The sequence below is a fragment of the Macaca mulatta genome, chromosome 16 (assembly GCF_049350105.2).
Source record: "Macaca mulatta isolate MMU2019108-1 chromosome 16, T2T-MMU8v2.0, whole genome shotgun sequence".
Lineage (NCBI taxonomy): Eukaryota > Metazoa > Chordata > Mammalia > Primates > Cercopithecidae > Macaca > Macaca mulatta.
In genome coordinates, this window is record NC_133421.1 from 19544240 (window position 1) to 19561612 (window position 17373).

Consider the following 17373-nt stretch of genomic DNA (forward strand, 5'->3'; position numbering starts at 1 on the left):
TCAGGGAGGTCATGGGGTCAGCTGCTGTCAGCTTGGAGCCAATGGAAGGTGTTTGGCTCTTACAGTGAGTGAGGTGGGGACCCCAGGAGGGTCCTGAAGAGAAGTGGGACAGGATGGGACTTAGGATTTCACAGGACCCTGCTGGCTGCATGAGGATAGACTGTGGAGGCCAGGGGCTGAGGCAAGGATCTAGTAAGACGGCCACTGCTGTACTCCAGGGAGTGATGGCCACAGGCCCGGCCGAGGTGGTGGCCACGGAGGCAGATTTAGTATCTTTGCTGAAGGTTAAATCGGCTTTTTTGGCAGTCCTGTCATGCGGGTAACTTATTTAGAGCTAACTGCCAAGTACATCCTGATTTGTTGTATTGTTTTGGCTTCTCCTCCTGAACTGCTGACACCTAGGAAAAAGCCAGTGTGCTGGCATGTGTGGCAGAGCACCAGGTGTGCAGGAGCCACAGGGGGAGTGCTACTGCTGGGGTGCTGTCAGATCAGGGCGAGAAAAGGCACCTGGAAAATCCAACCCAGGGATGGGAGGTGGCTGGGAGGCTGGGGCAGAACTGGCCCCACCCTGGAAGCACAGGTGGGAATTGTGGCCAGTATCGTTCTGGGAAATCTGGCCACAAACAGGGAGCTGGAGAACAGGCACCAGTCCCACCTAGCCCTGGGAACCCAGGAGAGGTGCAACGCAGCAATCCAGCTCTAGGGGAAGGGCCATCCCACCCAGCCCTGGGAACCCAGGATAGGCGCAAGGCAGCAATCCAGCTCTAGGGGAAGGGCCGTCCCACCCAGCCCTGGGAACCCAGGAGAGGCACAACTCAGCAATCCAGCTCTAGGGGAAGGGCAGTGGGCCCCTCGGGACCTGGGTCAGAGAACCCAGTCCTCCCCAGACCTTTGTGCAGGGAGGGGAGCTAGGAGGGGTTCCCCACTTTCCCAGTGGGACTTTCACAACCTCACAGGCAGGCTCTGCCCCTCTGAATGAATATTGAAAATGCAGCTGGACTGTATGGTGTTTTGTTTTTTGTTTTTTGTTTGTTTGTTTTTGTAGAGACGGTTGCCCAGGTTGGAGTGCTGGAGTGCAGTGGCGCGATCTCGGCTCACTGCAACTTCCACCTCCCGAGTTCAAGCAATTCTCCTGCCTCAGCCTCCTGAGTAGCTGGAACTACAGGCACATGCCACCACGCCTGGCTAATTTATTTTTTATTTTAGTAGAGACGGGGTGTCACCACATTGCCCAGGCTGGTTTCAAACACCTGAGCTCAGGCAATCTGCCCACCTCAGCCTCCCAAAGTGCTAGGATTACAGGTGTGAGCCACAGTGCCTGGCTTTTTTTTTTTTTTTTTTTTGTGAGATGGAGTCTCGCTCTGTCGCCAGGCTAGAGTGCAGTGGCGCGATCTCGGCTCACTGCAAGCTCCACCTCCCGGGTTCAAGTGATTCTCTTGTCTTAGCCTCCCAAGTAGCTGGGACTACAAGCGCCCGCCACCATGCCCTGCTAATTTTTGTATTTTTAGTAGAGATGGGGTTTCACCATGTTGGCCAGGATGGTCTCAATCTCTTGACCTCGTGATCCCCCCGCCTCAGCCTCTCGAAGTGCAGGGATTACAGGCGTGAGCCACTGTACCTGGCCACCAATTTGTATTTTTATTATTTATTTATTTTTTTAATGGTATGAATCTCATTTATTGAAAACATTATATCTCACCTTTCTCAAATTGAAGACTGCAAAAAATAAAAGCAGTGCTTTATTGAGGTGTCATTAACCTCAGGAGCAGCAGCGCTGCCTCTCCATGCTCCAGGAAACCGCAGCTCCCACGTGCCACATCTATCCCACCTCACTTTACAAAACAGTCCTGAAGCTTAATCAAATAAAACTATTGTACATTAGAAAAAGACAGCTGGGTGTAGAAAAGCCAGGTGTGGCGTTCCCTTTAAGCAAAGGCTGCTCCGCAGTTGGGGCATCTTCACTTCCTCAAGGCAAAATAGCAGATGAACCCAAAGGGGAACAGGATGATGGCCAGGAAGATTCCCAGGAAAGTGAAGCAGTCCTCCAGCACCCTGTCCCTGCAGACGGGACAGCCTCTCATGATGACGATGGCATTGGCAGGGTACCAAGTGATAGTCCGGCTGTGGCCGTTGTAGACCCTGGGGTGGTGGGTGGGTATCCCTGTGATGACATAAGGGGAGGGTGGGCAGCAGCAAGGGGTGGGCAGCAGGGGTGACACCGTAGCCATGCGAGCTGAGTGCGTAGTGCCCTGGCCAGCCCCTAGGTTGTAGGTGGGCAGCCACTCCTGCAGCAGGGGCTGTGGTCCATGGCAGCCCAGCTCAGGTCAGTCGGTCCTGGCAGGGGACGCAGTGGGGAACATGGCAGGGATGCAGCAGACTGGCCGGCTCAGGCTCTTCTGAGGCACAACGCCTTAGCACCAATTTTTATTTTTATTTCTTTATTTAGAGACAGAGTCTTTGTCACCCAGGCTGTAGTGCAGTGGCATGATCTTGGCTCACTGCATCTCTGCCTCCTGGGTTCAAGTGATTCTGCTGCCTCAGCCTCCTGAGTAGCTAGGACTACAGGGATGCCAGCTAATTTTTGTATTTTTATTATAGAGACAGTGTTTATCCACGTTGGCCAGGCTGGTCTCAAACTCCTGGTCTGAAGCAATCCACCGGCTTCGGCCTCCCAAAGTGCTGGGATTACAGATGTGTGCCACCGTGCCCGGCCACAAGACCAAATTGTTTTGGTTTTTTTTTTAAGATGGAGTCTCACTCTGTCGCCCAGGCTGGTTCAGTGGCATAATCTAGGCTCACTGTAACCTCTGCCTCCTGGGTTCACGCGATTTTCCTGCCTCAGCCTCCAGAGTAGCTGGGATTACAGGCATGCATCATCACGCCCAGCTAATTTTTGTATTTTTAGTAGACATGGGGTTTCACTATGTTGGCCAGGATGGTCTCTATCTCTCTCTTTCTCTCTTTTTTTTTTTTTTTTTTTTGAGATGGAGTCTTGCTCTGTCGCCCAGGCTGGAGTGCAGTGGCGCAATCTTGGCTAACTGCAAGCTCTGCCTCCTGGGTTCCCACCATTCTCCTGCCTCAAATAATTTTTTTGTATTTTTAGGAGAGACAGTGTTTCACTGTGTTAGCCAGGATGGTCTCCATCTCCTCACCTCGTGATCCACCTGCCTCAGCTTCCCAAAGTGCTGAGATTACAGGCGTGAGCCCCCGCGCCTGGCCCACAGCACCAATTTTTTTTTTTTTTTGAGATGGAGTCTTGCTCTGTCGCCCAGGCTGGAGTGCAGTGGCCGGATCTCAGCTCACTGCAAGCTCCGCCTCCCGGGTTCACGCCATTCTCCTGCCTCAGCCTCCCGAGTAGCTGGGACTACAGGCGCCCGCCACCTCGCCCGGCTAGTTTTTTGTATTTTTTAGTAGAGACGGGGTTTCACCGGGTTGGCCAGGATGGTCTCGATCTCCTGACCTCGTGATCCACCTGTCTCGGCCTCCCAAAGTGCTGGGATTACAGGCTTGAGCCACTGCGCCCGGCCTAGCACCAATTTTCAAAACTCCTTTCATTTCTGTATTATTTTAGTTCTTTTATGAGCTTCTTTTTGTTTTTTTTGAGATGGAGTCTCACTCTGTCACCACGCTGGATTGCAGTGGTGCGATCTTGGCTCACTGCAACCTCTGCCTCCCAGGTTCAAGCGATTCTCCTGCCTCAGCCTCCTGAGTAGCTGGGACTACAGGCATGCACAATCACAGCCAGCTAATTTTTTGTATTTTTAGTAGAGATGGCGTTTCACCACGTCGGCCAGGATGGTCTCGATCTGTTGACCTTGTGATCCGCCTGCATCGGCCTCCCAAAGTGCTGGGATTACAGGTGTGAGCCATCGCGCTCACCCTTAATGAGCATATTCTAATTTTATAAATTTTAGAAATCATTACAAAAGCAAATACGGAAAAAAGGAGCGTATAAACAACAGAGCTGTATGTGGCTTCTGGGAAAAGCTGGCGGATAAGTTTGGCCTCTAGAGTGTTATATATACAGTACATATTTACTTATACATATGTGTTATTCAGAACTCTCCTGATTGCCAGTGACAAAAACCAAACTCTGGCTTACCTAGCAAATGGAATGAACCAGCTGTGTAGCTGGCGTGGGTGGTCTTCACAGGCCACAGGGGCCAGGCACTTCCATGACATCAGGAACTCGTTCTTGCATGGATAACTTATCTCATCCCCTACGTATGGACATTTGGGAGCTTTTCTGACCCTTATGTGCCTGAGGGATTTCTTTGGACATATACACAAGTGTGGAGACAGATTTCATGTAGAGAAATTATAGGTCAAAGGGCACCGACTTGAAATATTTCAATAAACATTGCCAAACAACGCTCCAAAAAGGCTGAATGAGGTAATCAACCCTCCCACCAACAGAGACACATGTTTTCATTCTGTTTATCACACTGTGGAAGGAAGGCCTCTGCCTGTGTCCTGTGTCCCAAGGTGAACCAGCCTCCTGGAGAGGCCCTGGCCCGGCCTCAGAGACAGCACAAACGAGTCTCCTGCCCAGGCCAGGTCCAGTTCACTCCCACACCAACGACTTCTTAGCCCCACACTAGTAGACCTATTAGGTCTTTCTGTGGCTCTGGGTGGCAGTACCGATCCCCGCCCACCTCACAGGGACACAAGGTTCCTCGATGCTCAGTCCACATCTGCAGGGTGCCTGCGTACTCCAGGGCAAGGCAGAAGAGTGGTAGATTCCTTTTGTATGGTTCTGCCTCACTCCTCCAGTACACTAGCACAAAACTCTGACCCTAACCTGAGGCTGGAATCAGCTTCCATTATTTCAGACATCCTCCGCATAGACAACCTCTGGCAGTTTGAGAACTTGAGGAAGCTGCAGCTGGACAATAACATCATTGAGAAGATCGAGGGCCTGGAGAACCTCACACACCTGGTCTGGCTGGGTAAGGCCCTTTCCTGTGTGTGTCCACCCTAATCAAAGGTGACACCCTGCCAAGGTTATTGCCTTCCCAGGAGACAATAATTGTATGTGACACTCAGCTGCTGGGCCATCATTAGCCAGGGTACGGCAGAAGCTCTGCCTGTTGGGAGCAAGAAAGCTGCTATTTTTTAAAAGCCTAGGGCTTGTGCTGGGCAAAACACAGCAAAGATGTGCTCAGACACAGGACCACAGAATATTCTGCTCTTACCTGCCCAAACTTTCAGTCTGGATGGGGCACAAAGGGGCAGCTATGGACTCCTATTTAATCTAGACTCAGGCTGACAGATAACCATCGACAGGTAATCATTGGCTGGTGGGACCCAGATCAAACCAGGAATAATCGTCACAGAGGCTAGTGTGTTTCAAGCACTTAACTACATGCTAAGTGGGGCCTGTATGCTTTCCATATGAGTCTTTCAGTTCACACAGCATCTCCATCATAGAGATGAGCAAACTAAGGTCACTGCACCGCATCAGGCCTCACTGCCAAGGCCATGGAGGGTTTTGATGAGGTGTTCCTTCTGCTGGCCTCTTAGGAGCATCCTCACATCTGGTGAGGGCCAGTGGGCCCCTAGCAGGGAAAAGGTCATGGGCCTGAGAGCTCCTTATGCACTGTCTTGTTTAACCTCCATTTTAATACTAAGAGTTGGGCATCTGTTATAATCCCAACCTACAGAAGAGGAGCTGAGACTCAGAGAGCCCCAGGCACTTGCCCAAAGCTGCACGACCGAGAAGTATCAGAGCTGGGACTCACCCTGACACCTGTCTGACCTCACAGCCCACATTCCCTCCATCCTATCAGGTGGTCTCCTGGTAATAAGGGCACCCTGGGGCATCATGAGCCTCCCAGTTTGCCAAACACTCCCAACCTCCTTTGTGCTAACAGTTGCAAGCCCACAGCAAACCCACAGGCAGGGTTATGCTGCCATTTCACACATGCAGCTACTGAGGCTCAGGGAGGCTGACCAGCTTGATGGAGCCACGTGCTATAGGTAGCAGAACCAAACCACAGCCAGGTCCTCTGACACCTGGGCCCAGGTCTCTTGTCCCAGGTTTCTCATTTCTCTGCACCCTAGCACCCATTAATGCTGATTCCTGAATGCCATGGTTTTAAGCAGGAGCTCCCTGGCCTGGCTGTCTCTCAGACATAAAGCAAGTGCCACTGAGCCCCATGACAGCCCCCTGTTTCTGTCTGCTTACCCAGAGAGAAACTTGAATACTGGTCTTCGTTCCCTCCCTAACAAAAGCTTATCTTCCTACTACTTGGCGCCCCTACACACACACTTCCTAGTCAGCTCATTCCCTCGACCCCTTGCAGTGGCCATCCATGCTTCCAAGGGTCACTGGACGGACAGCCAGTGCTCCCTGGGATGGGGGTGCTAGAGCAGTGACAGCAGGCTCTGGTAAGAGGTCATGCTGCCCCTCAGAGTATAGTCAGAAGCTGGTCTTTGTCCAGCCATGGCACTAGATGCCCAGGGACCCAACCACAGCTAGAAAAGCTGGGTCCCTGGGGTGCCGAGGATGGGGGTTAGGGAGGTGGCACTCCCATGGTTCAGCACGACCTCTCACACTGACGTGCACGGGGCTGAGGATGTGCTGGAGCTGGCTAGCACTGGCTGTACACAGCTCTTCTCAACTTTGCTTCCAGGGATGCCACGCTGGTAGCTTGAAATTGGCCACAGTGGGAGTATTTACACCACAGAAATGAGCAAGCACCTCAAATCAGGGGTTTTCCTCCGCCCGCATTGGTAAACACTTGCTAGCACACCACTAGCGGGGGGGCTAAGCCTCCCAAGAACAGAACCCGGTGGCGCGGTGGGGAAGGAAGCGTGCAGGCCTGTCATTTGTTAGACCCCCGTTCAAACCCCAGCTCAGCCAACACACTGGCTCTGCACAAGATAGTCCACTCTGTGAACCTCAGTTTCTTTTTGTTTTTGAGACAGAGTCTCGCTCTGTCGCCCAGGCTGGAGTGCAGTGGCACAATCTCGGCTCACTGCAGCCTCCGTCTCCCGGGTTCAAATGATTCACATGCTTCAGCCTCCCAAGGAGCTGGGATTACAGGTGTGTGCCACCATGCCTGGCTAATGTTTTGTATTTTTAGTAGAAACAGGGTTTTGTCATGTTGACCAGGCTGATCTCCAATTGCTGGCCTCAAGCAATCTACCTGCCTCCGCCTCCCAAAGTGCCAGGATTATAGTAGTGAGCCAACACACCTGACCTGAACCTCAATTCCTTTATGGGCTGTGCTACCTTGAGCATATTACCATAAGGCCCATTTGAATCTCCGTTTCCTCATCTATAAAATGGTATGATATCTCTGCTATGAGGATTAAACAAGGTAATGCACTTAAAGGGCCTGGCATAGAGAAAGGACAGTTATCATTGGTCTCAATGTCAACAGGTGAGCATCCCCTCATATGCAGAGGAGGCTCAGTTAAGATGTGGTTAAACTCAACTCCCAAATCACTTTTTTTTTTTGACACAAAGTCTCACTTCGTCACCTAGGCTGGAGTACAGTGGCACAATCTTGGCTCACTCCACCTCCAAGGTTCAAGTGGTTCTCGTGCCTCAGCCTCCTGAGTAGCTGGGATTACAGGCATGTGCCACCATGCCCAGATAATTTTTGTATGTTTAGTAGAGACAGGGTTTCACCAGGTTGGTCAGGCTGGTCTTGAACTCCTGACCCCCCAAGTGATCCACCCACCTCAGCCTCCTAGAGTGCTAGGATTACAGGTGTGAGCCACCACACCCAGCCCCAAATCACCTTTTAAATGTGATCACTGTGGTTATCATGCTCATATTTCCAAGCCTAGGAAAAATGCTCATTTTTGGCTTCTAGGCCATTGGTGTTCCAGCACAAGATAACAGCCCTACCTGCCAACTAAGCCTGAAAACCTGTGGTGCGGAAAAAGTACTTTTAGGCCAGGCATGGTGGCTCACACCTATAATCCCCACCTATAATCCCCACTTTGGGAGGCCGAGGTGGGAGGATCACTTGAGCCCAGGAGTTTGAGACTAGCCTGGGCAATATGGTGAGAGCCTGTTTCTATAAGAAAAATTCTAAAAAATTAGCTGGATGTGGTGGCGCGTGGTCCCATCTACTCAGGAGGCTGAAGCAGGAGGATCACTTGAACCCAGGAGGTCAAGGATGCAATGAACTGTGATTGCACCACTGCACTCCAGCCTGCGCAACAGAGTGAGACCCTGTCTCGAAAAAAAAAAAAAAAAAAGATGGTACTTTTATTCCCAAAGATGTGGAATTAGTCTGAAGTCTCGGTTGGGGTTGAGGTTACAGTTGATGAGGGAGCCTGAGACAGCTGTGAGGGAGCTGGAAGAAACTGACCTACCACATGTCCAGGGAGAAGCCTTAGATGAACTCTGGCCCCACCGTGGTTAGCTGTGTGGCTTTGGGCAAATCACCGAGTCTCTCTGAGCTTCTGCTTCCCAAATGATCAAACAGGGAGACAAATTCCAAACTACCACTCAGGGCTGCTGTCAGAGGACATACACATGAGTGCTTGATAAACTCGTAAATGCAAAGCAGACAGGAGGTGGTCTTGCTAAAATGCCACAGTGTGAGGAAAGGGGACACTCCACTACTGTCTACCCGTGACCCCCAAGGGCACTGCTTCAGACCTGAAGGTTAGCATTTTCTTCCCGGAACTATGACAGAGCATAGACAACAGTACTTGCCCGCATGTCCCCAGCCAGGAGGATGATTGGCAGAACTGGAGAGGGCGGTGAACATTTAAGGCGGCAGGAAAGAATCCACACCCGCTTCTAAAAAAATTCACAAACTATTAGATAGTGAGTCAAATTCCGGCCCTGGCAGCTTGGTGCTGGCTCACAGGGCACTCAGTAGCCCTGATGATTTTATTTCAGGACAGCCCATCCCCTGACCCAGGCAGCAGACCCTCACAACCCTCTCTTCTTCCCAGATCTGTCCTTCAATAACATTGAGACCATTGAGGGGCTGGACACACTGGTGAACCTGGAGGACCTGAGCTTGTTCAACAACCGGATCTCCAAGATCGACTCCCTGGACGCCCTCGTCAAGCTGCAGGTGTTGTCGCTGGGCAACAACCAGATTGACAACATGATGAACGTGAGTGGCCGCCCAGCCCGCCCTCATGCACACCTGCAGGGCCTGGAGCGCCATGGGTTGAGTGGGAGTTTGTGGCGAGGGGAAGTACAGGCTGAGTGTTCCAGATCTTCTCATTTTCCTGGAAAAGCCAGGAATCCAGATTACTCCACGAGGGATTTGCTAATGTTTAAATACCACGCTTAACCCAACAAAATTCATCAGAGAGCACTAGTTTACAACCTCCACATTAGTGGCGGTTCTTTCCCTGAATCTTGCACTTATGTAACAAACCTTTGCTGAGACAAGTACCTATTAATGTTGGGCATATGTCCTGTGCTCACTAGGAACAGAGACAGACAAGATGTGGTCCCTTTGGAGTGACCAGCACACACCCCCATAGTCAAGACACAAGGAGACAAGAAGCCGGTGACCCGAGGAACAATAAAATAAGGCCTGTGGATGGTAGGAGGGCACCCCGAGGCTTAGGGGTGTGCACAAGTGGCAGTGGACACAGCTGGGGGTGTGGTGGCAGCTTTAAGGGTCCTGTGTCAGAGGCGATACATCAGATGGCTCCTGGCTTTTGCTTCTGCAACCCACCAACCCTGGGGGCTGTCCAGTAGCCTCTAAAGATTCCTTTTCTGCTTAGGCCAGTCAGGCGGCCTGGGTTCAGATCCCAGCTGCAGGTCATGGTGGCTTAGATGAGTGGCCCGGGAGGGTCAAGCACTGAGTTGTGACCGGCATATAAGTCTGTCCAGCTGTCCAGCGGGGCCACACCCCGCAGGCACTGTAGTCTCGGAAGTTTGCCCTGCACACGACAGGAGCATCTAAACCCAACCAAGGGTCAAGCCTTCTATGCCTCCGTTTCCTCATCTGTCAGATGGAGACGATGGCCATGACCCCCCTGCCCAGGCCCTCGCAGGAATCAAGTGGGACCATGAATGTAACGCATTTGGTTCGGTGTCAGGCTGGAGTATGTTCCTAACAAATGGAGGACTGTCGTAGCTGAGGGCCTTCCTGTGAGTGTTGGGATGAGGGGAACTTGGTGCAGACTCACTGAGAGATGACTAGAAGTTGCCATCCAGCAGAAGGAAAAGGCTTCCCAGGAGGAGGGAATGGTGTGAGCAAAGGCCTGGAGGTACATTGGGAATGCCTGCCTGCACTCACCGTTGAGGAGCACAGGGTCCCTGGACGAGGTCAAAGGTGTGTGGTGCAGGGTGGGGCTCAGGATGTGGCCGGGCCTCGCCACAGTCAGTCAGGATGGCCAGAGAAGCAGTGGGAGCTGAGGAGGCTTCTGTCTGAGATGTTTTTGGGGCAGGTCTACATTTAGGAAGGAATCCACCCCCGTGAGGATGAGTTTGAGGGGGATCGTGAGAATGGTCACCCCAGGACAGTGCCACCAGAAAGGATACTGTACCTGCGGGTAAGGGAAGCTGGCCCCAAACTGGCGGGAAGCAGAGGTAAGGCAGGGCCTTGCATGCAGCTGGCCGGTTTGAGAGGTGGCTTCAGGAAGCTGGAGTAAGAAAGGCCGGGAAGAACCAACACACAGGTGTGTCACCGAGACTGCTGCCGCAGGTGATGAGGGAGGATCCCCCTGGGCCTCGGAAGTGTCCAGAATGCCTCCCAGAAGTGACCATCTAAGGACAGGAGCCTGAGGCATTGATCCCCCCACCAGCTGAGGGAGATCCCAGGGGGATTAGCTTCCTCGCCACCTGGCTTTTGGGCTGGGTGGGCTTCTTTGGCTTCAGAGACATCTGAGGCAGAAAGTGAGTAATGAGATAGGACACTGCCAGCTACGGTCTCTCACGGCTACAGCTGAAGCCGGAGGTAAGCTGAGCCCCTGCGGCAAACAACAAGGGCATTTAGTGGCGTGATCATTGGCACTGCAAGGAAGGGGTGCTTATCAGCAGAGCTTCAAGGACGTGAGTTCCTTCTGCCTCTGGGCTCTGCCGTCCTCAGCATCTCCCCAGAGCTTGATTCTCTTCTGGTCGCAGTCAAGGACACGGGCTTCCTTGTCTGCATCTAGCAGGATGGAGAGAGCAAGAACTCTCCTTCTCACAGTGGCCCTTCAGTCTGATCGAGCCACCTCAGGGTCTACACTGACCCTCAGCCTAACATCATGGCTGGGAGATGGCCAGGCTGGGCTTACGTGAACAGCCTGGGGTGGGAGCACCGAGCTGTCACTGGCAATTCCACCAGGTCAAGCCACAGAGGTGGTGCAGTCTCAGAAGTTTGCCCTGCATGCCAGACAGGCAGCATCCAAACCCAGCCAATACCCTTTGCAGGGCTCAAGTCCTGATTGTCCAGCCTGCCCTGCCCTGTAAGGGCAAGGAAGCCAAATGCTTGCCAGCAGGATGTCTGGATGAGGCATGGAGGGCACAGGCGAACTCGAGAGCTGAGATTTAGTCAGCCTGTGTTCAGATCTCAACGCTGCCACCTACCAGCTGCCTGACCTTCAGCCAGTGACTTTGAGTTCTGGGTGCCCATTTACCCACCTGTAAAATGGGAATGATAGTAGTTCCTACTCCATAGGGTTGCTGTGAAGATGGATCCATTAGAGAACCTTTTGTGCTTGATACAGGGCCTGGCACGTAGTAAGTGCATGGAAAATGACAGTCAAGAACATTCAGATTAAGAGCTAACCCCAAGCAACTCCAAACCTTGCTGCTTGAAACTCTGAGATTGAGCAGATGTTCCTGTCTTGGTGGGTCCTGCACCCCAGGGCCCACATGTGAATGAATCTCCTCTCTGTTTGTTTTCCTCTGGACATTTGGAAAGTTTAATGGAGCTGAGGCCCTGTCCCTCTGAAGGGCCAGGCCTGGGCATGAGAGGGCATGGACAGTGTGAGGTAGACGTGCTTGTGCCCTGCCGGGACACCCCACTCTTGCCTTTCTCCCATCCTGCCCCTGCAGGGACTGGGCAGGAGGAAATCCCATCACCCTTTCCCAGTGGGGTACTGGGTGCCAGGTATTCCCTCTGGAATATGGGAGAAGCTGGTAAAGCCCATCCCCAGAGAGAAAGAGGATGGAAGACGACCCATGGGGACAAGCTGCTGGGGAATGCTGAGATGTCTGGGTCAGGTGCTCCCGAGGTCTGGCCGCATCCCAGGGACCCTGGAGTCCCTAGATGCTCTTCACCCAATCAGGCACTCGCCCTCTTGATGACCTGACCCAGAGAGTCCTGACGGATACTTCTCAGGTACTAGCTCCAAACCCCAAGCATCTTTGATTTTAGTCCTTATCTGCCCTGTTTATCTGGCATCTAATTATCTACTTTCTTGTCATTTATATATTTATTAGGCTTATGTTAATTTCTGCTCATTGCATTAAAAACAGATGTTTAAGCAGAATGCAGGGCACACAGAAAAGAGGCTCACGCACTCCTGGCCTCTGTCCTTCCCTTCCAGAGGCCCCAGCCGCTTCTAAGTTACATGTGTGTCTTTCCAAGAGTCTTGTGTTAAACATTGTGCATGATTGTCACATCTGTCCAGCTACCCTCCAAGCACCTGCCTTTGGTGTCTCCTTTCCTCCTGAGTCATCAGCTCGCCCTCTCCGCTGGCTCATTCCATCACTCAGGTGCAGCGTGATGTGGGTTCCTAGTTCCCTGTAGGCGGGTATCAAGGTTGTTTCCAATCTAGTGCCATTACACACAGTTTGTAGTGGACGTTCTTAAACAGGGGTCACTTTGTACCTGGATAAGCCATCTGCAAGATAAACTAGAGAGGAATTGCTAGGCCAAAGGGCATGTGCATTTTAAATTTTGACAGATCTTGCCAAGTGGAAGTGGAACTATTTACAAAGCCACCAGCAATGATGAGGCAGCCTGTCGCCTCTCACCTTCTACAACACACTTTGTGGAATCTTGCTGGGAGATCTCTTAAAAATTAAATCAGGTCCTGTCTCCCCGCCTCCCCACCCATACACACTTAAAACTCCAATGGTGGCCAGGTGCAGTGGCTCACTCCTGTAATCCTTGCACTTTGGAGGCTGAGGCGGGCAGATTGCCTGAGCTCAGGAGTTCAACACCATCCTGGGCAACACAGTGAAACCCTGTCTGTACTAAAATACAAAAAACTAGCCAGGCGTGGCGGTGTGCACCTATAGTCCTGGCTACTTGGGAGGCTGAGGCAGGAGAATTACTTGAACCCAGGAGGCAGAGGTTGCAGTGAGCTGAGATCACACCACTGCAACTGCACACCAGCTTGGGCGACAGAGTGAGACTCTGTCTCCAAAGAAAAAAAAGAAAACAAACAAACAAAAAATCCAATGGCTTCTACCATCCTTAGAACAAACTGAAGGCAGGGGCTCAGTGGCTCATGCCTGTAATCCCAACACCTTGGGAGGCCAAGGAGGGTGGATCACTTGAGGCCAGGAGTTCAAGAACAGCCCTGCCAACATGGCAAAGCATTGTCTCTAATAAAAATACAAAAACATTAGCCAGGTGTGATGGCATGCGCCTGTAATCTCAGCTACTCGGGAGGCTCAGGCAGGAGAATGACAGTGAACCTAGGAGGTGGAGCTTGCAGTGAGCCAGGTTGCGCCACTGCAACTCCTGCAGCCTAGGCAACAGAGCGAGACTCCACTAAAAAAAAAAAAAAAAAAAAAAAATCTAAACTCTTGACCTGCATGGTCTTGCATGAATCAGCCCCTGACCTTGTCACTACTCCCATCTTAGCTTCTTCCCAGCCTCCTCCCCACCATGCTGCAGCCACCCTGGCTTTTGCTCAGTGCCTGGTATGTGCCAAGTTCTTTGCTGCCTAGGGCCTTTGCCTGTGCTGTCTTGGCTTCCAGGAATGTGCTCTCCTCTGCTCTTCTGCGCTGGCTCCCTCAGGTCTCAGATTAAATGTCACCTTCCCAGAGAGACCTCTGAATCTCCTAACTGAAAGAGGCCTCCCTGTTATTTTCTCTCACGGTGCCATCTTGATGTTCCTTATAGCACTTAACCCAAACCATAATGATTTTATTTACTTTTTTAAACATTTGGCCGGGCCCAGTGGCTCACGCCTATAATCCCAGCACTTTGGGAGGCCAAGGCGGGCGAATCACTTGAGGTCAGGAGTTTGAGACCAGCCTGGCCAACATGGCGAAACCCTGTCTCTACTAAAATATAAAAATGAGCCGGGTGTGGTGGCGGGTGCCTGTAATCCCAGCTACTCCCGAGGCTGAGACAGGAGAATCGCTTGAACCTAGGAGGTGGAGGTTGCATTGAGCTGAGATCACACCACTGCACTTCAACCTGAGTGACAAGAGCAAAACTCCATCCAAAAAAAAAAAAAAATTAAAAAGAAAACATTTTTTCCCCCGTTCCTAAAATATAAGCTTTTGCCCTAAGAGCAGGGACCCCATGGGCCTTGTTCCCCACTGTATCTTCATAACCTACCTGGTGCTGGAGGCCTGCTAGGTGACTAATAGTGCTTGTTGAATAAATGACTGAAAGAAATTCACTCAGAAAAGCATGCTATTTTTTTTTTCTATCTTTTGCATAGTACAGTGTCTAGATGCTATCCAGTGAGGGTTTTGTTTTTTGTTTTTTTTTTTTTGAGATGGAGTCTCGCCCTGTCACCTAGGCTGTAGTACAGTGGTGCAATCTTGGCTCTGTGCAACCTCTGCCTTCCAGGTTCAAGCGATTCTCCTGTCTCAGCCTTCCAAGTAGCTGGGACTATATAGGTGCCCACCACAACGCCTGGCTAATTTTTTTTTGTATTTTTAGTAGAGACGGGATTTCACCATGTTAGCCAGAATGGTCTTGATCTCCTGATCTCGTGATCCCCCCGCCTCAGCCTCCCAAGTGCTGAGATTACGGGCGTGCGCCACCACACCCGGCCGAAATACTGCTTTTTTAAAACACTTTTTTGCCATTACTTTTAATGGCAAAAACCACAAGTACTTTTGCACCAACCTAATATTAACTACCTAGTTAACGTTTTCCCCGTTTTACTAAAAATAGAGTGTAGGGAGAATAAAGTTAGTGGAATGTTTCCCTGGCTGTTATCCAGGGAATTCAAGGTTAGCCATAAATTGGGTTCCATTTAATTTAAGATAGTTGTACCTTTCATGGGACTTTACAATCTAAAAAGGCATGCCTGGCCAGGTGCAGTGGCTCACGCCTGTAATCTCAGCACTTTGGGAGGCTGAGGTGGGAGGATTTATTGTGACCACGAGTTCAAGACCAGCCTGGTCAACATAGCAAGACCCCATCCCTACTTAAAAATAAAATAGGGCCGGGCATGGTGGCTCATGCCTGTAATCCCAACCCTTTGGGAGGCCGAGGCGGGTGGGTCGCTTGAACCCAACAGTTTGAGACCAGCCTGAGCAACATGGCAAAATCCCATCTCTACAAAAAACACAAAAATTAGCCAGGCATGGTGGCACGGGCCTGTAATCCCAGCTACTAGGGAGGCTGAGGCACGAGAATCACTTGAACCTGGGAGGCAGAGGTTGCAGGAGCCAAGATCACACCTCTGCACTCCAGCCTGGGTGACAGAGCAAGACTTCATCTCAAAAAATTAAATTAAATTTAAAAGATTTTTTTTTTTTTTTTTTTTTTGAGACGGAGTCTCGCTCTGTCGCCCAGGCTGGAGTGCAGTGGCCGGATCTCAGCTCACTGCAAGCTCCGCCTCCCGGGTTTACGCCATTCTCCTGCCTCAGCCTCCCGAGTAGCTGGGACTACAGGCGCCCGCCACCTCGCCCGGCTAGTTTTTTGTATTTTTTTTAGTAGAGACGGGGTTTCACCATGTTAGCCAGGATGGTCTCGATCTCCTGACCTCGTGATCCATCCGTCTCGGCCTCCCAAAGTGCTGGGATTACAGGTTTGAGCCACCGCGCCCGGCCAAATTTAAAAGATTTTTAAAAAATAAAAGGGTGTGCCTATACTAGTAACAGCTACTAAAACTACCATTACTGAATAGGTGTCAGGCACTCTGCCAATGCTTTTCATAGTTTATTTCATTTGGTCCTTACAACACCTGTAACACACATGATATCCTTATACCCATTTTACAGATGTGGACATCGAAGCTCACAGATGTTGGGTAACTCGTTCAAGGTCTCACCACGTGGTTCCGCAGACCTGAACCACGGTCTGCTGGTTCTTTGGAAAGCCCATTTCTGACGGAAGGTCTCGGTACTGCTTCCCAGCCTGGAACACCCCCATACCTGCACACGGCCTGTCACACCACCCACTGCTGATGGTGCTGTGGCCAGGCTGACTCTGAAAGAGTACTGAGGAGGGAGGTGCAGCTGTGTTTTCAACTCTGTGGCTGCCAAGAAAATGGGCCTTTCTCGGACGAGCGCGGTGGCTCAAGCCTGTAATCCCAGCACTTTGGGAGGCCGAGGCGGGTGGATCACGAGGTCAGGAGATCGAGACCATCCTGGCTAACACAGTGACACCCCGTCTCTACTAAAAATCAAAAATATTAGCCGGGCGTGGTAGCGGGCGCCTGTAGTCCCAGCTACTCGGGAGACTGAGGCAGGTGAATGGCGTGAACCTGAGAAGTGGAGTTTGCAGTGAGCTGAGATCGCGCCACTGCATTCCAGCCTGGGCGACAGAGTGAGACTCCATCTAAAAAAAAAGAAAAGAAAAGAAAGAAAATGGGCTGTTCTCCCTTTTTCTCCCCAGATCGTCTACCTCCGGCGGTTCCAATGCCTGCGGACGCTCAGCCTCTCTGGGAACCCTATCTCTGAGGCAGAGGATTACAAGATGTTCATCTGTGCCTACCTTCCTGACCTCGTGTACCTGGACTTCCGGCGCATTGATGACCACACAGCAAGTGTCTCCCTCTCAGTCTCCCAGCCCTGTGAGACACAGTCCTCAAGCCCCCAGGTTTCTTGGAAAAGAGGCATTGAAGAGTAGCTTTCCCTGCCCACAACTGGGAGAGAAAGGGCAGCTCCCTCTTCCTAATCCCTTTACCTGCCTCTGTCAGAGGGATTCCAGCAGCACCCTTATGGGTACTGTTTCTTGCATGTTCCCAGGGGCCAGGCCTCTTCCACACACTGTCCCAGGGCCACATCACAGCTGGCCTGCCCTGTCTGGTTTTCTAGATGAAGAAGCTGAGGAGGGCCGGGAGCAGTGGCGCATGCCTGTAATCCCAGCACTTTGGGAGGCTGAGGCGGGAGGATCGCTTGAGTCCAGAAGTTCAAGACCAGCCTGGGCAACATAGGGAGACCCCATCTCTACAGAAACTAGCAAAATTAGCCAGGTGTGGTGGTGCACACCTGTAATCCTGGCTACTCAGGAGGCTGAGGTAGAAGAATTGCTTGAGACCAGGAGTTTGAGGCTGCAGTGAACTGAGAAGATGCCATTGCAC

General features: G+C 51.5%; 1 protein-coding gene and 1 pseudogene across 1 annotated transcript in view; one reads left to right on the plus strand and one right to left on the minus strand.

The window, feature by feature from the left end:
- DRC3 (dynein regulatory complex subunit 3) overlaps window positions 1-17373 on the plus strand; it is a 47478-nt gene that overhangs the window by 6484 nt on the left and 23621 nt on the right. The window contains exons 4-6 of the mRNA XM_015118754.3: window positions 4833-4949; window positions 8926-9092; window positions 16686-16832. Of these exons, the coding sequence (XP_014974240.1) occupies window positions 4833-4949; window positions 8926-9092; window positions 16686-16832 (431 nt within the window). The remainder of the gene's footprint in view (window positions 1-4832; window positions 4950-8925; window positions 9093-16685; window positions 16833-17373) is intronic.
- LOC106993927 (membrane protein BRI3 pseudogene) lies at window positions 1791-4694 on the minus strand (annotated as a pseudogene).